Genomic DNA, 20727 nt, shown 5'->3' with positions numbered 1-20727 from the left:
ATCCATCAGAACAACAATGGAGGAAACTGGCGAGGCCGGGCTCACATGACCGTATCATAAAATGCTGAATAATAATCGCAGCGTTTTACCCGGAGAGGGATTTGCGTATGGTTGTGTTTTTGCTTGTGTACGCCTGCGCGTATGCAGTGTATTTTTAACAATAGGGTTGTATGATAAAATAGAACATAGAACGGGCAAAATATACACGAGCATAACAATGAAAATCGATGCACTTTCATTGGCGCCATTCACCGCGTACATTGCGCCTGTAATACGCAACACAAATACGTTCAGGCAAAAATCTAGTCTCCATGACAACGTGTTTAAGTTGACGCTACGGTCCACCAGGCGCTAGATGGCGCCATCTCTCCGTCAGCCGCTCCGTGCTCCGGACTCTTTGTTCCTTCGGGTCTCTGGGCTCAGCGCGCTTGTAGTTATGCAGAGTTCCTGACATGCGCAGTGTGTGCCCGGGAGGACTCATTGCTGGTAAGTAAGTGAACCCGGCATTAGCTGCTGCGGGCACGATACCTGCCTGTGCCCGCTGTGTGCGGCAGTGGCTCTGTGCTGTCTCTGACTGCTGTGTGCGGCGGCTCTCTGCTGCCCCCTGCCTGCAGGGAAGCCGAGTCCTCCGCCCCATAGACACTGCTGTACTTGCCTGTAATGTAGTGACTTCATGTATGTAAATCTATAATCCAGTTACACAGGGTGATTCCCAATAATGGTGTAATCCCTGCTGCTTCTCTCTGGACCCTGCTCTGTAGTTACCTTGTATGCTGCCTGACTATATACTGATAATGGCGTCTCCACCGTCCACGCACTTTTGTACGGAAGTCCGCATATTAGTGAAGACATCTGCTAGTGTGACAGCAGTAATGGCGGCGTCCTACCGTATGGTGTCTCGTCTTTGGCGCCAGTTGTTCGCAGCTTGTTACTATATGCATGGCCTTCAGTAAACCCCACAAGACATCCGGCGGCGTCCGGTCGGGGGATCTTGGCGGGCACCGATATTTTGAAATGAATCTATCCAAGGCCGGGCTCACACAAGCGTAATTTAATTGCATATTATGCGCCCGATGTACGCACGCATAATAAACGGTGATGGAGTCAGTGTAAGTACATTGATTTTCATTGGTCCATTCACACTTGCGTAATCATTGCGTACGATATGCGTGTAAAATAAACCGCAGCGCGTTCTACCCTACCGCATATTACGCACGTACAGCCCTAAATCTGAAGACCGCCTAATGCTAATTTCACACAGGCGAGCGCGATATCCCGCTCGGGAAGGTGCGGTTTTCCCGGATGCGAGCCTGTTTTCTGTAGATCTGTGGTGGATTTCACAGTTTCAATTAAAGGGATCTGCATCAAAATCCGTACGTGTGAACAGGGTACATTCGCACAATGCGCAATTCACAGGGAAATATTCTTACTATTGGTACAAATTTTCACACGGATTCTCAGCAGACGTCACCCCTTCAATTGAAAGGGTTAACCCTTTCCAATCCACTGTCTGACGTCTTCCTACGTTATGATTGAAGCTTGTACAGCTCCAATGTCAGAAGACGTCCAACAGGGTATTTTTACCGTCTATTGACAGCAACTCCGCTGTCGGAGCCTCTCTGGCGCGCACACACTGGCTTTAGCCAGCAGGGGGCACCGTTGTATAACAGCAAGAAGAGAAAGCCTTTTAGGATATCCTAAATCTAAAATTGGATTGGTAAGAGTTAAATGTACTTCGGAGCCGCGTCGCAGCAGACTGTCCTCTTGAGGCTCGCGTGTGGCGGAAACGCCGTGGATTTGGATGTAGAAATGCCGCATCGGAATCCGTTGGTGCGAATTTTGACGCTGTATTGGCCATGGTTCCGCTGCTGGTTTCAGCCTCCACGTATTGAACCCTGCTGGCACCAAGAGCGCGGCACACAGTCAACCCGCGACTGAGCGATGCCACTTCCTGGTCTGCAGCTGCGCTGGTTTTGAAGCGGTAATTTTGCGGATCATGGCCGCTCTCACAAGTGTTCACAAAATGCTGCGTGTGAAATAGTTTGTGAGCGCAATGCACAGTGTTTGACAGCGGTTTTTAACGCACCCCATCATTGCGACGGGCGCTGAGACGCATTATAAAACGCACGAAAATAAAGCAGAAAGTGCTCGAAAATGGCGCCAGCACGCTAGTCTGCGAACACAGATTTAAATCAATGGAGGCGTTGTACCGTGACTAGTGCAGCGTTTGAAATGCAGCGATAAAAAAGCGGTCTGTGTGCGAACGGCCGAAGGCGACGTTCACAGGGACATAAATATCACGCGAGTTTTGTGCGTTGAGACATGCCAAAAATGAGTGCGACTATTAACCCCATCCTTCTGAAAGGAGTCCTGCACATGAGCCATGTTTTCCCCCACGGCGATACTTCGCTGCATGTCCTATTTTTTTCGCTTCCCTCAGAACGCATCGGCCATTGTTTTTGCGTGCGATGTGATGTTTCCTATTGAAACCAATAGGAAACGCTCGCCAATCCTCCGAAGCGCGTGAAAGAAGCGCCGGAGGATCGGAATATCAGAGAAGTGATGGGAGGCGGTTTTGCATGAAAAACGCCTCGGATTCCGCGGGTAAAACGCACGCTGACAAGCGATATATCAGACCCGGGTTTCTCTGCCCAATATCGTGGTCGCCCGTGTGAATGTAGTCAGACGCCGGTGTGGCGGTCACGGGTACAGGCCACTTCACTGTGATAGTTCAGTAGGCATAGGGGGACGTTTATGAAACTGGGGTGCCCATAGCAACCAATCACAGCTCAGCTTTCATTCCTCATTGTGTTGAGGTAAAATGAAAGCTGCTCTGTGATTGGTTGTTAGGGGCAACAGTCAGTTTTTCACATCTATGCTCCATACAATGCTGGTGCAGGCTGCCGCTGATTGCAGTCGTTAACCCTTTAAATGCCTTGTGACGTTCCTCACACGATCATTCATACGTTGGTAAGTCTTATTCCTCTGCCTGCAATTAACAATATTTTGTCCGGCAGGCGCCGCTCTGTATCCACTAATAGAAAAGGAATCTTTGATGTATTTACCAGTCTAGACACAAAAAACCGGACGCTGTGACGGACGTAGGCGTTTTTTTTTCTTCTAAATATATGATGCTTTAATATTTGTCATGAAGTAGAATTGAGGAACAAAATTGGGATTTGACTCGACCATCTTATATTTCACCTGGGAGACGGTTCTCCGCCTGCAGTGTAAACAATGGGGGGGGTTTCATCCTGGTTGCTATAGTTACAACTACTTCAATGGTTATAAATAAACAGAACTCGTTTACCATACAGAGTTGGACGTCTCCATGGCAACTGTGATGAAAACCTCCATTGTTTACACTGCGGCTGCGGTCACAGACCAGGGATTCAGAAGAGGTTAGACAGATACTTGTTATTTTTCACAATGCAGGAATCACTGTATTTCCCCCATTTCTTTCTCTTGTTGCACTGATATCATAAAAGAGGCATTTCTGTTTGTCATTGACCAGCAAAAAGATAAAAGTGGGGGGTCTTAAATGAAGCTGTTTAGTGGTAACACGATATAAAGCCGTCCCTTCATCCCGTGAACCTTATTTCGTTTATACATCCGTCATTTTCTAATTCCCTGAATGCCGCCGGCGGTATAACCAGAGGAGGATTGCTTTCCTGTTACCATGGTTACATCCGGAGACAGGAATGTATAGAGAAGAGAGATAATTACCGTAGAGAGATCTATATGTGACCTCGGGCAGCGCTGTGGAAACCGGGAAGATAGCGGCGTTATTAAACTCGCCGACCGCGTTTGGAAAACAGAAAATGAAGAAAAAGGCGCTGCCACATTGGGGTGCGTTCACCGCTGTGTCGTAGGTCAAAGTTATGTAATCCGCGGTAAATGAAGATCAAATTATACAACAGGCCTGTATATGCTGGCCGTCTGATGTAGAACCCCCCGCCGGGCACCTAAATATGTAGAAAATGAGAAATAAACGTTTACGGTCACCGATGTCCATGAAAGGTTTGGAAGACTTTCATTTAAAAAAAATGGCCGTAGTTTTTGTGCGCTAATTTTAAATAGATTTTTATTCGTGAACGGAAAGCTTCGTTTTATCAGCGGATGAGTTGATATTGGGAGGTTTCCTGTGTGAGAAGGACAGAGGTGGCAATGCATGCAGGTGAGTAGCAGAAACATTACAATGAAATTCCTTTAATCCGGCATCTGATAGTCTGGAACTTGTTTTTAGCCGAGGCCTCATTCAGCTGAAAATGTCTCTGATTGTGGTACACCAAAAATGGACCAGTTGCAATCAGTTTCAATCTCTGTGCGTCATCCGGATGCAAAGTGAGTGTCCATTTTTCCCTACTTGTCACCTGTTTTTCTTGCATGAAAAAAACTAAACGTACGAAGGGCCACTATTTTTTCTCGCACAGCCCCCCCCCCCCCCCCGCCCTCGAAAATCGGGGTAGGGCTTATTTTGGGGGAAACGCAGTAGGTGTCTGAGGGCTTGTGTTTCTTCTGACAACGTTCACCGCGCAGGATAAATATTGTGTCACTTTGATAGATATGTTTGGGGGGGAGGGGGGTTATTTAGAATTTTTTTTATCATAAATATGGGAATAGGTTTTTGTTTACTTTTTCTTTTTAAATAATTAACAAAACTTCTTTTTTGAAACTGCTTTTTACATTTTATTTTTTAAGTCCCTATAGGTGACATGAATTTGCAATAGTTTGATCGCTCCTGCAGTATGATGCAATACCTTAGTATTACATTGCTTGATAGGCAATCTGCAATGTCAGCCATGGGAGCTTTCCGATGCCGTTCTGGACACCTGCATTTTGCTTAAAGTATTTAAATGCCACTGTCAGAATTGGTGTCATTTAAAGGGTTAGCAGCTGCGATCAGCGGGAGTGCTGATTGCAGCTGCTGAGGGCGGGGGTCAGCTGTAAGAAACAGCCGGCACCTGTATTATATGGTTCCGGATTCACCCCCGCCATACAAACCTCCAACGACCATGTCATGGAGTGTTAAGGGGTTAAAAAAAACGGAGAGCACATCTGTGTCATCCTTGTGCTCTTTTTTTTTTTTCCCCTCTTTTAATTTTTGCATCCCCATTGATTTAAGAGGGAGACGTTATCTGAAAACCAATGAGGAAACTCATCTGCTAATCCGCATTTTTGTGTCTTCGGAACTGGAGGTACCTGGAGGTACCAACATGCGCCTTTTTATATATATATATATTGGGCTCATCATACTCTGGGGAAAATATTATCCCTTTGCAATCCAATTTTGGATTTAGGGTTTTGTAGGGGGCTTTCTCTTTCTGCCATTTTAGTGTCGCCATCTGCTGGCTAGAGCCAGTACTGCAGTATGTGACATGCCGGAGAGGCCCCCAACCATAGAGTGGCCAGTAATATACAGTAAGAATACCCTGCCGGATGTCTTCTGACATCGGAGCTGTACAGGCTTTAATCAGAATGTCTTTAGACGTCAGGCAGTGGATTGGAAAGGGTTAAGAAAGGCTTGTGCTTTGGCTGTTAACAAAAGTATTAGAAAGGCTCCACCAGGCCTCAGTTGTCAGGACAATCATAGACATGGGGTAGCCCCCTTCCTCTGTCTAACCACTTAGATGCAGCGGTCAGCATTGACTGTGGTATCTAAGCACTTAAGCCATATCTTATATATATGGCAGATTCCTTGAAGGAGAAACCATTCGCATCGGTACAGCTGCACTTTGTGTAGATGCTTTATTTTAGGCTTCTGCTCTCTTTTCCTACCCCCTACAAGTGAGGTCTGTATACGGTCCACAAGTGCCCAGTAGTCCAGAATGCCTGATCACTTCTATTGATGCCGGATTAATGGAATTTTACTGTAAATTCCATATGCCCCCGTGTCTGTACCCATCAGTGTAATCCTTACCTGCTTTATTATAATCCTCTATATTTATCTCTCCAGGACAGCTAGCGGTCCCTGGTGTTGTCCTCTACCCGGGGGTCATCTCCGTGAGAGGTAAGCGGGCACTGATACAAGCTTTTTATAACTTAAAGGAAAACTGATCCGCTGTGCTGTGTAGTGCAGGGCCTCGGGGCGGAGCGTTGCGTAGGGCCTCTTTAGTGCTCCGTCACGTCATGCACTACCCTCAGTCCATACACTACACATGGCATGGTGTATCGGGGCCCTTTTACACGGAACAATTAACGTTCAGGTTCTTGCTGGATTGCAAGAATCTGAACAATCATTCAGTTTAAGCGCTGCCAGCGACTGAACCACAAACCATAATTCATTTGTCATTCAGTTTGTGCAGGCATAAAATCGGAACGACGAACGGCCCGTGTAAAAGGACCCATGAGCCTGGCTCGCTGTTATGCACTGGCTTCCTTTATTTTCCAACTTTTAAGGCATGTTTCCAAGCAACATGTAAAAACAAAAAAAATGGCGTATATGCAGTATTTTCATACGCCCCCATACAGAACAGTACGCAACAAAATACAACATGCTGCATTCTTTATTTACGAGCACATTGAACACAATGTACACGTGTGAACGGATCAATATACTTTCTTGGACTCCATTTACCGTGTACTATGCACACATACACTTCATGCGTAATACGCAATTAAATTACACTCATGTGAGACGGCCGTAGTTAGAAGTGTTCCTTTAACCCCTTAAAGACCAAAGATGTTTTTTGTTTGGTTTGGTCATCTCTGCAATTCAAGGGTTATAACTAGAGATGAGCGAACGTACTCGTCCGAGCTTGATACTCGTTCGAGTATTAGGGTGTTCGAGATGCTCGTTACTAGAGGCGAGCACCACGCGATGTTCGAGTTACTTTCACTTTCATCTCTGAGACGTTAGCGCGCTTTTCTGGCCAATAGAAAGATAGGGAAGGCATTACAACTTCCCCCTGCGACTTTCAAGCCCTATACCACCCCCCTGCAGTGAGTGGCTGGCGAGATAAGGTGTCACCCGAGTATATAAATCGGCCCCTCCCGCGGCTCGCCACAGATGCATTCTGACAGAGATCAGGGAAAGTGCTGCTGATGCCGGAGCTGCTATAGGGAGAGCGTTAGGAGTGATTTTAGGCTTCAAGAACCCCAACGGTCCTTCTTAGGGCCACATCTGACTGTGTGCAGTACTGTTGAGGCTGCTTTTTGCAGTGTTGCACATTTTTTTTTTTTTTTTGTATATTGGCCGTGCGTCCTCAGTCTGCAGTAATTTTACATAGTCCAGGGCCAGTAGTGGTGAGGCAGGGACAGTGAAAGAGATATACTGTGTATATAGGCAGTGGGCTTTTCCCCAAAAATTTGTGAAAAAACATTCTATTTGGGCTGCCTGTGACCGTCCTGAGTGTACTGCGTCTCTGCTGGGGGTAGTAGTTCTAATTAATACGCAGCCAGCTAAGTGTTACAGCAGGCTTGCGCAAAAGTCTTTCCTGGCTCTGCTGTGCGTTCCGTAAGCGAAGTCAGTCTCCAACCACAGGCCAATAAGCGGCACATTTAATTACAGCGTTCTGTTTCTGCACTACTGGTAATACACCATGCTGAGTGGTAGGGGTAGGCCTAGAGGACGTGGACGCGGGCAAGGACGCGGAGGCCCAAGTCAGGATGTGGGCACAGGCCGAGCTCCTGATCCAGGTGTATTGCAGCCGACTGCTGCGGGATTAGGAGAGAGACACGTTTCTGGCGTCCCCACATTCATGTCACAATTAATGGGTCCACGCGGTAGACCTTTATTAGAAAATGAGCAGTGTGAGCAGGTCCTGTCGTGGATGGCAGAAAGTGCATCCAGCAATCTATCGACCACCCAGAATTCTGCGCCGTCCACTGCTGCAACTCTGAATCCTCTGGCTGCTGCTCCTCCTTCCTCCCAGCCTCCTCACTCCATTACAATGACACATTCTGAGGAGCAGGCAGACTCCCAGGAACTGTTCTCGGGCCCCTGCCCAGAATGGGCAGCAATGGTTCCGAATCCTCTCCCACTGGAGGAGTTTGTCGTGACCGATGCCCAACCTTTGGAAAGTTCCCGGGGTCCGGGGGATGAGGCTGGGGACTTCCGGCAACTGTCTCAAGAGCTTTCAGTGGGTGAGGAGGATGATGACGATGAGACACAGTTGTCTATCACTCAGGTAGTAGTAATTGGAGTAAGTCCAAGGGAGGAGCGCACAGAGGATTCGGAGGAAGAGCAGCTGGACGATGAGGTGACTGACCCCACCTGGTTTGCTACGCCTACTGAGGACAGGTCTTCAGAGGGGGAGGCAAGTGCAGCAGCAGGGCAGGTTGGAAGAGGCAGTGCGGTGGCCAGGGGTAGAGGCAGGGCCAGACCGAATAATCCACCAACTGTTTCCCAAAGCGCCCCCTTGCGCCATGCCACCCTGCAGAGGCCGAGGTGCTCAAAGGTCTGGCAGTTTTTCACTAAGAGTGCAGACGACCGACGAACAGTGGTGTGCAACCTTTGTCGCGCCAAGATCAGCCGGGGAGCCACCACCACCAGCATGTGCAGACATATGATGGCCAAGCACCCCACAAGGTGGGACGAAGGCCGTTCACCGCCTCCGGTTTGCACCGCTGCCTCTCCCCCTGTGCCCCAACCTGCCACTGAGATCCAACCCCCCTCTCAGGACACAGGCACTACCGTCTCCTGGCCTGCACCCACACCCTCACCTCCGCTGTGCTCGGCCCCATCCACCAATGTCTCTCAGCGCACCGTCCAGCCGTCGCTAGCGCAAGTACGCCGCCACGCACCCGCACGCTCAAGCGTTAAACGTGCACATTGCCAAATTTATCAGCCTGGAGATGCTGCTGTATAGGCTTGTGGAAACGGAGGCTTTCAAAGGTATGATGGCGGCGGCGGCCCCGCGCTACTCAGTTCCCAGTCGCCACTACTTTTCCCGATGTGCCGTCCCAACCCTGCACGACCACGTCTCCCGCAACATTGTACGCGCCCTCACCAACGCGGTTACTGCCAAGGTCCACCTAACAACGGACACGTGGACAAGCACAGGCGGGCAGGGCCACTATATCTCCCTGACAGCACATTGGGTGAATTTAGTGGAGGCTGGGACAGAGTCAGAGCCTGGGACCGCTCACGTCCTACCCACCCCCCGAATTGCGTGCCCCAGCTCGGTGGTGGTATCTGCGGCGGTGTATGCTTCCTCCACTAAACCACCCTCCTCCTCCTACGCAACCTCTGTCTCGCAATCAAGATGTGTCAGCAGCAGCACGTCGGCAGCAGTCGGTGTCGCGCTGCGTGGCAGCACAGCGGTGGGCAAGCGTCAGTAGGCTGTGCTGAAACTACTCAGCTTAGGAGAGAAGAGGCACACGACCCACGAACTGCTGCAGGGTCTGACAGAGCAGACCGACCGCTGGCTTGCGCCTCTGAGCCTCCAACCGGGCATGGTCGTGTGTGACAACGGCTGTAACCTGGTGGCGGCTCTGCAGCTCGGCAGCCTCACGCACGTGCCATGCCTGGCCCACGTATTTAATTTGGTGGTTCAGCGCTTTTTGAAAAGCTACCCACGCTTGTCAGACCTGCTCGTAAAGGTGCGCCGGCTCTGCGCACATTTCCGCAAGTCCCACACGGACGCTGCCACCCTGCGCACCCTGCAACATCGGTTTAATCTGCCAGTGCACCGACTGCTGTGCGACGTGCCCACACGGTGGAACTCTACGCTCCACATGTTGGCCAGGCTCTATGAGCAGCGTAGAGCTATAGTGGAATACCAACTCCAACATGGGCGGCGCAGTTGGAGTCAGCCTCCTCAATTCTTTACAGAAGAGTGGGCCTGGTTGGCAGACATCTGCCAGGTCCTTGGAAACTTTGAGGAGTCTACCCAGATGGTGAGCGGCGATGCTGCAATCATTAGCGTCACCATTCCTCTGCTATGCCTCTTGAGAAGTTCCCTGCAAAGCATAAAGGCAGACGCTTTGCGCTCGGAAACGGAGGCGGGGGAAGACAGTATGTCGCTGGATAGTCAGAGCACCCTCCTGTCTATATCTCAGCGCGTTGAGGAGGAGGAGGTGGAGGAGCAGGGGGAAGAGACAGCTTGGCCCACTGCTGAGGGTACCCATGCTGCTTGCCTGTCATCCTTTCAGCGTGTATGGCCTGAGGAGGAGGTGGAGGAGGATCCTGAAAGTGATCTTCCTAGTGAGGACAGCCATGTGTTGCGTACAGGTACCCTGGCACACATGGCTGACTTCATGTTAGGATGCCTTTCTCGTGACCCTCGCGTTACACGCATTCTGGCCACTACGGATTACTGGGTGTACACACTGCTCGACCCAAGGTATAAGGAGAACCTTTGCACTCTCATACCCGAAGAGGAAAGGGGTTCGAGAGTGATGCTATACCACAGGACCCTGGCGGACAAGCTGATGGTAAAATTCCCATCCGACAGCGCTAGTGGCAGAAGGCGCAGTTCCGAGGGCCAGGTAGCAGGGGAGGCGCGGAGATCAGGCAGCATGTACAGCACAGGCAGGGGAACACTCTCTAAGGCCTTTGACAGCTTTCTGGCTCCCCAGCAAGACTGTCACCGCTCCCCAGTCAAGGCTGAGTCGGCGGGAGCACTGTAAAAGGATGGTGAGGGAGTACGTAGCCGATCGCAAGACCGTCCTCCGTGACGCCTCTGCCCCCTACAACTACTGGATGTCTAAGCTGGACACGTGGCCTGAACTCGCGCTGTATGCCCTGGAGGTGCTTGCTTGTCCTGCGGCTAGCGTCTTGTCAGAGAGGGTGTTTAGTGCGGCTGGGGGAATCATTACGGATAAGCGTACCCGCCTGTCAACCGACAGTGCCGACAGGCTTACAGTCATCAAGATGAACAAAGCCTGGATTTCCCCAGACTTTTCTTCTCCACCAGCGGACAGCAGCGATATCTAAGCAATACGTAGGCTGCACCCGCGGATGGAAGCATCGTTCTCTATCCCCATCAAAAACGGGGACCATTTAGCTTCATCAATCTGTGTATAATATTCCTCCTCCTCCTCCTGCTCCTCCTCCTGAAACCTGACGTAATCACGCCGAACGGGCAATTTTTCTTAGGCCCACAAGGTTCAGTCATATAATTTTTGTAAACAATTTTTATACGTTTCAATGCTCATTAAAGCGTTGAAACTTTCACCTGAACCAATTTTTATTTTAACTGGGCTGCCTCCAGGCCTAGTTACAAATTAAGCCACATTAACCAAAGCGATTAATGGGTTTCACCTGCCCTCTTGGTTGGGCATGGGCAATTTTTCTGAGGTACATTAGTACTGTTGGTACACCAATTTTTTGGGGCCCTCGCCTACAGTGTAATCCAATTAATTTTTTGCCCATCTGCATTAAAGCTGACGTTACATCAGCTGTGCTGGGCACTGCAATGGGATATATTTATGTACCGCCGGTGGGTTCCAGGGAGCCACCCATGCTGTTGGTCCACACGGAGTTGTAACTGCATGTGTCCACTTCTAAAGAACCCCAGTCTGACTGGGGCATGCAGTGTGGGCCCAAGCCCACCTGCATTAAACATGACATTACCTCAGCTGTGATGGGCAATGCAATGGGATATATTTATGTACCGCCGGTGGCTTCCTGGGAGCCACCCATGCTGTTCATCCACACGGACTTCACAATAGGGAGTTGTACCTGCCTGTGTCTATGAATTAAAAACCCCGGTCAGGTTGGGGCATGCAGGGTGGGCCGAAGGCCACCTACATTTAATCTGACGTTAGCTCTGCTGTCCAGGGCACTGCAATGGGATACATTTATGTACAGCCGGTGGGTTCCAGGAAGCCACCCATGCTGTGGGTGCACACGGAATTCCCATTGCGGAGTTGTACCTGCCTGTGACTATTTATAAAAAACGCCGTTTTAACTGGGGCATGCAGACACCTTGACAGAATGAATAGTGTGTGGCACATGGGTTCCCCATTGCTATGCCCACGTGTGCAGCTCCAGATGGAGGGGGCACTGGATTGGATTTCTCATTGCTTCTGTACAGCATTGTGGGCTATCGCCCCGCCCCTTTTAAAGAGGGTCGCTGCCTAGCCGTGCCAACCCTCTGCAGTGTGTGCCTGCGGTTCCTCCTCATGGCATACGCACTTATAAATAGACATGAGGGTGGTGTGGCATGAGGGCAGCTGAAGGCTGCGCAGGGACACTTTGGTGTGTGCTGTGGACACTGGGTCGTGCAGGGGGGGGGGGGGGGGCAGCATGTAACCCAGGAAAAGTGGCAGCGGAGTGTCATGCAGGCAGTGATTGTGCTTTGTTGGAGGTAGTGTGGTGCTTAGCTAAGGTATGCATTGCTAATGAGGGCTTTTCAGAAGTAAAAATTGTTGGGAGGGGGGAGGCCCACTCTTGCCGCTATTGTGGCTTAATAGTGGGACCTGGGAACTTGAGATGCAGCCCAACATGTAGCCCCTCGCCTGCCCTATCCGTTGCTGTGTCGTTCCCATCACTTTCTTGAATTGCCCAGATTTTCACAAATGGAAACCTTAGCGAGCATCGGCGATATACAAAAATGCTCGGGTCGCCCATTGACTTCAATGGGGTTCGTTATTCGAAACGAACCCTCGAGCATCGCGAAATTTTCGTCCCGAGTAACGAGCACCCGAGCATTTTGGTGCTCGCTCATCTCTAGTTATAACCTTTTTTTAAAATGTTTCCCATCTGTATGAGAGTGTGTTTTTGCGGGAAGAGTTATATTAGTTAATGGTACTATTTAATGTACCACATAATGTGCTGAAAAATGTAAAAAAAGTTAAATGGGCTGAAAGGAAAAAAAAAAATGCAGGGGTAACAAAAAAATCCTAGAATCCTGGCATTCTGTGTGTGTGTGTGTGTGTGTGTGTGTGTGTGTATGTATATATATATATATATATATATATATATATATATATATATATATATATATATATATATATATATATAATTATGAAGACAGACCGTTATGTGGTACATTAAATTAAAAAATAAATTATATATTGTATTTTTTTATTTGGGGTGTTTACCGTGCCTGTTGGATATTGTGATAGTTTAATATTTTGGACTTTTAAAAGCACGTCGATGTTTGGTTTTTTTTGTGTTAGTTTTAGCTTTTATAATGAGATTGTGATTTGTTTTTTTTGTTTGTTTTTTTTGAGCTTTTCAAATTTTTTTAGCTTAAACAATGTTCTCCTACATTTGTATCTAGTTTAGAGTGTTTTGTTTTTTTTGTTTTTTTTAAATGCTGCCTATCAAGCTCTGCCACTCCATGGCATCCAATCCATGGGAGCCCTGGGAGCTCACTAGGTTTCTGGCTGCCATTCCAGCCCTTTGGTACCCTGCAATTGCATTTTCATGGGTGCCAATGCGTCGCTAGAGGACTTCCCCTCCATCTGAATGTTTATACACGCAGCTAGTAAAACGGTTAACTGCTGCCATCATAGATGGCTTTGATAACCGCAGTTGCCCGTGGCCTTAGCTGTGAAAAACAGCCGATAGCTGCTGGGTATGGAGAGGACTCTGCTGCCGAGCCCACTTCATAAACTCTTCGTCACCGAACCGTTTTGGGGGTAAACTACTTCGCAGACTTGCATTGTAATAATGTGTTTGTAGTTTGACTTGTTAATGTGCAAACACAGAAGTGAGTAAAATGGATATTTTGTGATTTGAAGACACTTAAAGGGGTTTTCCATGATTTTAAAACTATTTATGAACAAAACCGCTCTACACACTCTGTGAGGGTCTCTCATATCAATACTACGCCCCCTGCAGGTGATGTGCTGTCCAGTGTTTGTAGAATGCTAAAACCATTGGTCAGTTCAGTTCCATGATTGGTTGATGTGAACTCTGGAAGTCACTTTGGACACTGTCATGTTAGAGCAATGCAGGATTAGTTACTACTTATACTGAAATGAGCATTTTTTTCTGTATGTAACTTAAAATCTTGGCCATCGTGGAAACCCACTTAAAAAAAAATAGGTTTAAGTTGACCTGAAATGTAAAAATATCAGACTTTTTAATATCCTTGCTTGTCCAATTCTGTTCCAGACCTCCACTGCTGTTCTTCATGTATGTTTCATCTTGTTTTGAAAGCAAAGTGGTGATGATGATGATGCCGCCGCAGTGATGTTTTACTCCGTCACGTTGGCTGGATCGGTTGGCCATTAAAGTTATGATGATACTCTGCATGACAGGTCATTACTCCACATTCAAAATAAGTAGCAGGGCGAAGGGTTGCAACTGGGGCCCGGAGTTGGCTGGAGTAGATAAGTATATTGGAAAGACTTCAACTTTTTGGAGTCATTAGAAAACCTATATCTACCCTTAAGATGACAATATACTGGCTAAATTGTTTGCTTGATTGGAGGATTCGTTCTTCCAGAAATGGGGTTAGGGGATGGGGAGATGTTTTCAACGTCAACATATATTCCACTTTTGTCATTAATTTTCTTTTTTTCCTGTTACAGATTGATTTATCATGCCTTCTTGTGTCGTTAAGGGGTGTGTGTGCACGTGGAAGTCGAGAGACTCCGGCATCATTCTTCATGTCTTTCCAAACGACCCAGCCCTCATAAGACTATGGCTACAGCAAACAGGTCAATATGGTGAAGACTTGGAAGCATTGGTCACAAAGGTCGTCCGAGGAAAAAAGTCTGATACCTATCGCATGTGCTCCATGCATTTTACTGATGACTGTTATATGCACGATGGGGCTCGTCGTACACTGAAAAAAAATTCCATACCAACCATATTTCCTCCACCATTAGCAAACCCCATGATTCCTATAGGAGAAGAAGGACCAAAGAGGAAAAAAAGAAAAATATCCCAGACTTCTATAAGTGGAGCACACCAAAGTCCTTCTACCTCAAGTGAGCCTTTGTTATATCATACTGTCCAAATAGGAGAAGATGAAACAATGCTTCTTGATTACCCACCGTCCACCGGTACAGAACCCTGTAGGATGCTGAGGTTAGTGGTTGATCAAGGTACCAATACAGATTCTGGGAATCATGATAGATTTGGATCTGGGGGAGTCACACCAAAGCCTGGGAAAAAACACGCACAAACGCAAACGTCAGTACGAATGTTCAAACGACAAACTGAGACACTACCAGAAAGTGTTCATTCCTTACCAAGGAAACATGGGGGTCCGAGGGATCCAAGATACCCAAAACACGTTGAGAAAATTGATTCCACCTTTCATGAATCTGACTACGAAGAGGAGGAAGATGAATATTTCTATGTTGAAAGCGATGAAGAAGATGAGAATGAAGTCCAAAATGGAGAATTCAAATGCATCTATGAAGGTCCCAAAAGTCCAGTACGAGAAAAAAAGTTTATAGTGTTTGAAAGTTGCCTCAATAAACTTCTTGCAATGATACAGTGCCAGGCACAAAGTCAGTGTGAGGATCGTGTAACACATGTACGGAAGAGCTTCATGGGCTCTTCCGTAATCGTAGAGGTTAAATGTGCAAGTGGTCACACCAAAACCATATGGGAGAGCCAGCCGAGACAAGGCACACAACCATTAGGAGATGTGTTGGCGGCCGCTGCTATCTTGTATAGTGGATCCAGTTTCCTCAAGATTCTTCAAATGGTAAAATTGTTGAACTTGAAATTTATTGGAAAATCCACTTATTACAAACACCAGTTGACATATTTGTTTCCAACCTTAAATCGGCACTGGCTTCTGGAACAGCATTCTATTATAACCCGCCAAAGGGATAAACCACTGTGCCTGACAGGGGACTGCCAAATCGACCGACCCAGCCACTTGGCTAAGTATTGTATCTATACCATGATGGATGCTGAGACTAAAAAGATTATTGGTTTTCAAATACAGCAGCTACTGCCCACTTTATCTCAAGCTCACCTTGAGAATATAGCATTTAAGAAGACACTGAATCACATATTAGAAAAAGGGATCAATGTGAAAATAGTAACCACCGACTGTCATGTCGGGATTAGAAAAATAATGAAGGACGGTTATGCCAATATTATTCACCGTTTTGACCCATGGCATGTGGCAAGATCCATTAATAATAAAATACTTGCTCAGTCCAAGAAAAAGCACTGTGAAATCCTTTCGCAATGGGCATTGCCAATCAAATCACACTTGTGGTGGTGCATCAAGACCTGCGATGAAAATCGAGAAGAGTTATTGGACCGTTGGAATGCCGTACAGTACCATGTCCTTAATGTTCATGAATGGACTTCCAATTCTGACTACTGGAAGTGCCAGCACCATGTGCCCCGGTCTAGCAGCTCGAAACCTACCAAGTGGCTTTCCAAGGGTTCCTTGGCTTACCGTAGACTTCGAGAAATTGTTCTTAGCCCTTCATTGCAGAAAGACTTGAAACAAGTGTCATTCTTCTGCCATGCAGATGCACTGGAGGTCTTCCACAGTGCATGTCGCAAATATCGAACTAGGCAGCTCCTTTTATATATTGACGGAGTGGTTGCCAGGACCCAGCTGGCGGCGCTGGATCATAACCGAAATATTCTAAGAGTTCAAGCTGCCCTGAAGAAGTCAACAACAGTTGAGATCCCTGAACATTGTGCCAAAGCTACCAAGCCCCGTAAGGCACGGATAGTAAAAGCGCTTTACGAGCGCAAAGGCCAGGACTTCATTTTTGATTTGTTAAGAGATGTGGTTAATTCAGTGCGCAAAAAAAACAAGATGGAGCAAAATTTGACTCGTCCTCCTCTACTGCTAAAGCCTCCATTGAGACGCCAGAAACGCCCAAGTGCCCCAAACTTGGACAATACTTGATAATGATGTTTCATGTTGAAACTTTTATTTTTTTATTTTTTGTAACCTTTTCTAAGAAGGTCGTTTTGTAATTGCAGTTTGGAGACTTTCCCATTGCCTTGACTGGATTTATAGATGTATGAAAAACACGAATATTGTGGTAAATCATTTTGATGCAACGGGTAACCTCACCCTGTGAAGATGGTGCTTTTCTGTATCGAGAATTATTTTGCCTTAAGACTTTTGGCAACAATATTTTATTATATTTTACATGTAAGGCCGAATGCACACGGCCGGATTTGAATTGCAGAATCCTAAGCGGGCGTCCACCTTCGGATTACGCAAAAAATACTTGCCATAAGCATGCAATGCCAAAGCAGGTTTTTCATGCCCACAAGCAGAAACCAGTTGCGATATTTATTTATTTTTTTCTGCTCGCGGGAGGATAATCGCAGCATGCTCTATTTTGAGCCGGATTCTGTGTGGACGGCTTCCATTGAAGTCAATGAAAGCCGCCTGACCCGCGGCCCTTCCGCAATCATCATTGTGGAAAGACCGCGGAATCCACGTCATTGCCTATCAATGGCGTGGCAATATCTGTACTGCGTATGTGCGCCAGCGTGCCGGCCAGCACATCCGCAAGACTGGTAACTAGAATCCGGACAGGACAGCAGTGACTGACTGAAGGGATCCGCACTTACAGCGACCCTTTGGTCTTGGACAAACATCGCCGCCTCGGCTTCTCCGACTACTTGGTGGACACTGTGCATTAGTATGCATCGTTAATCCAAACCCTACCCCTGCTTTGATTAGTCAGCGCTGGCCAGTCGGAGCCGCATGCAGTCTTCACATAGGACGTTTGAGGTGTGAAATTCTACTGCAGATTCCCATTTCGGGCCGAGTTAATGAGCTTTGCGGGATTTGCAGCTGATTTTGTACATGTAGTTGCGTCTTGTATATGTGGATTTCTGCTGCGGAATGTGTTGCGTTCTTGTGATGCGGTGGCGGTAGGTCCTGCGCTGCGTTCACACTGGCAAGCTTATTTTCAAACCCCAACAAACGCAGATTTTTAAGCAGATTCAGTGTGTTTTTGTAGCAGAAAAACAGCAAAAAATGCAACATTACTCTAGTGGCAGATTTTAGTGCGGATTTTGTTACCCATTGATCTCCGTGGAGAAAATCCACAGCAGATATGTGCAGTTATCAAAACCTAATTAACTTGTTGCAAACTTCAAAACCGCAGCGTCTTTCAAATCTCCTGCTTTTTTTGTAGCAAAGAAAATCTGTGATGTGTTAAGGAGATCTGTAAAATCTCACCCTCCTGCCTTGCACTGTAGACGGCCGGGTTGGATCCGATGCAGACTCATGCCCCTCAGAGGCTTGCTGCTCACCTTCTCCCGGCATCTCTGAAGCTCTGTGATGTGCCGGCTGCCATCCAGCCGGCGCATGCGCAGAGCGGAGCCGGCGGCTCTTCACTGACATTTCTGTGTGGGCCTCTGCGAGACCCGCACAGAAATAGAGCATGCCGCGGTTTGTTTTCCGCGTGTGTTTTCACGCTGACAAATCGCGCCCGTCTGCCTAGGATTACGTTTTCTAATGCAATCCTATGGCAGCGGTCAGGGGTGGAAATTTTGCGGGAAATCCCGCTGCGGTATTTCCGCCTATGTGCAGGGGCCGTAGTCAAAGAAGCTGAGGTGGCCATCTTTGTTTGTCCAGGCCTGGAGGTTCACTTTAATCTGCTTTTACACGGGAGGACTTGTCGGTGTCAAATGCCCAACAGGTTGTCGACTACGTGTGGCGCATATAAGTTATGAGTATGGCCTATCTTATGGTCATGAGCTCCCACAATCCACTGCACTCTGGTACCACAAGGGCAGGGGAATAGTGAATGCAGTTCTGGATATGTCTGGAATGTAAAACCGTGATACATCTCAAAATTGGCACAGGAGAAGTATTTGTAAAGTTGTCCAGAATTAAAGATAGACATAGGCCGGCATCACACGGGCATATTTGCACATGCAAAACTTGTGCGCGCAATACCCAGTGAAAAACCCCAAATTATTTTAATGGCTCTGTTCATATGCATGTATTTTGCGTGCACATTTCGGCCATGCAAAAAAAGATAGAGCATATTCTATATACTTTCTGTGTATTTCCATACCAAAGGTCCCCATAGTTGTCAATGGGGAGTGCGCAAATGCGTGTGCACTAAGCAAATAGCTGTGTGAAAGAATTCTGCTGGCAAAAGAACACACTTGGAACTAATTAGTCATTTCAATTGGTGCATTTGTTTGGCGCAGGCAAATGAGCATGCCCTGTGGGCAGAAAAAGTACTGTGATATACCCCCATATGCACACGATTGCTCTTATGCCCATGTGAAGCCGTCCTTAAACAACAGAAATCTATATACATTTTCTAAAAGTTTTTGGTGAATCGAAAAATAATTTTTGAAAGAAAAGCAATAAAGATTTGTGAATTTTAATTTGAAGCAAAACATTAGAAATTCTGCCTTTTTAAAAAAATACTTTGGGGCGACTTTGCGGATACTTTGCTTTACTTCAATCTGCGCTGATCCTGAGTCCTTGCCAGCCTCATATTCCAGTCACATGCAATTCTGCTTGCTGCTGCTATGAATGTGAGGTTTATGTGAACTACTATTTAAGCTCCCACAATGCACCGTTCTCTCGTGGGAGATAAGCAAAATGTTTAAAGCTTTGGATGTGACCGGAGAAGATCCTGTTTCAGTGTGAGACCTAGTAAGCGTATGCAAAAATATTTGAAACTTTGTAAAATATGTCGCCGTTGTATAAGTAATGAGAAATAAAATGTAGTTTGGAAATGCCGCGGTGGATCGTGGCGGTTAATGGATCGTTTTTGTCTAAAAGTACGTACATTTGGGCTACGTTCACACATTGTGGTAGGTGAGCCACACAGTCAAAGAATGTGCAACAAACCGCATGCGGTTTACCCCAAATTGCTGTGATTTTACGTTATGATTAATTCTTACAGATGAAACATGTTAAACATGTTAAAATTGATTCACTCGTATAAATATACGAGCTATAACTGCATTACGGAGCTGCAGCCATTACCAATAAAAACTTTCAGTTAGGATTCTACACGCAAGCCTGATATCCCCATACACCATGCATTGGCTGGTGCGGTATATAGCACGTCATCCCTGGAGCAGTGGAGATCTTCTCTGGTCTGATGAACCAGATTTCACTATCTAACAGTCTAATGGACAAATCCAGGTCTGGCGGATGTACAGAGAAGTGTATAGTGCATACACTAGGCAATTTGTGTACTACTCACTTGTAGCAGTTTGTGAAAGGCTCACACTGTCCCTCCAGCAGGCAGAAGTGGTATAGTCTCAGCTAATGCTGTGCTGATGCATCATGGGATTGATTGAAAGTGAAAGCTAACTTTTCACCAAGAAGCCGGTGCCTGATAAGACAGGGGGCTGCAATACACTGAGGAGACCTTCCAGAATGTGACAGGCGGTCAGGTTAGGGGGCAGGAATGAAAAAAGAATGTGTTTTCATCGAAATGGGCAATAAAAATTAATCTAATTCCTCAGTAGAAACATTTACTGGAAAGCATTGCTACTGGATGCACTAATGCAGTGATCATGAACCTACCACATTGGCCGTTGACCCCATTCGGATCACTAAGGCACAGGATCAAATGTGCAATGCAAAGTAAACCAGACAGCACATCCAGAGTGAACGTATATAGGTGCGTGTCGCTGTTTAACTGGCTGAAATGCAAAGAGCAAACCTAAATGGTGCAATAACACTAAAAGTGCCAAGAAATAATAGGCCAACACTGCATACATGACTTCATACTTGTAGCAATATCGCAGATCTAGGTATATAATGGAGGTTCTTGATGCATATTGTGATCAAATTGCAAGAGTCCATCTGCCAGAGACCTAGCGAATCCTCAGAGGGAACCCTACGCTAACAAGCTCGTCCCTCTCAGAGCCTATGGCCTGCAAACGAACTGGGG

General features: G+C 47.0%; 1 protein-coding gene across 4 annotated transcripts; it reads left to right on the top strand.

The window, feature by feature from the left end:
* Positions 1 to 398: 398 nt before the first annotated feature.
* Positions 399 to 19555, top strand: LOC136627506 (uncharacterized). 4 transcript variants are annotated; one of them, XM_066602671.1, is made up of 4 exons: positions 399 to 486; positions 5957 to 6010; positions 14012 to 14157; positions 14431 to 19555. In XM_066602671.1, exon 4 carries the CDS (start codon positions 14442 to 14444, stop codon positions 16734 to 16736), a length of 2295 nt encoding a protein of 764 aa, XP_066458768.1. In that variant the 5' UTR covers positions 399 to 486; positions 5957 to 6010; positions 14012 to 14157; positions 14431 to 14441; the 3' UTR covers positions 16737 to 19555. The 4 variants fall into 4 exon arrangements, with proteins under 4 accessions (XP_066458768.1, XP_066458767.1, XP_066458770.1 ...); XM_066602670.1 differs by lacking the exon at positions 14012 to 14157; XM_066602672.1 differs by lacking the exon at positions 5957 to 6010 and having other exon boundaries at positions 476 to 486.
* Positions 19556 to 20727: the final 1172 nt, after the last annotated feature.

This window comes from Eleutherodactylus coqui, chromosome 5 (genome assembly GCF_035609145.1).
Source record: "Eleutherodactylus coqui strain aEleCoq1 chromosome 5, aEleCoq1.hap1, whole genome shotgun sequence".
In the NCBI taxonomy this organism is placed as follows: Eukaryota; Metazoa; Chordata; class Amphibia; order Anura; family Eleutherodactylidae; genus Eleutherodactylus; species Eleutherodactylus coqui.
This window is presented reverse-complemented; position numbering and strand designations above follow the sequence as displayed.

Bases quoted from the DNA above. Each gene is read 5' to 3' on its own strand.
- LOC136627506 (XM_066602670.1), top strand. From the start codon at position 14,442: ATGCCTTCTTGTGTCGTTAAGGGGTGTGTGTGCACGTGGAAGTCGAGA.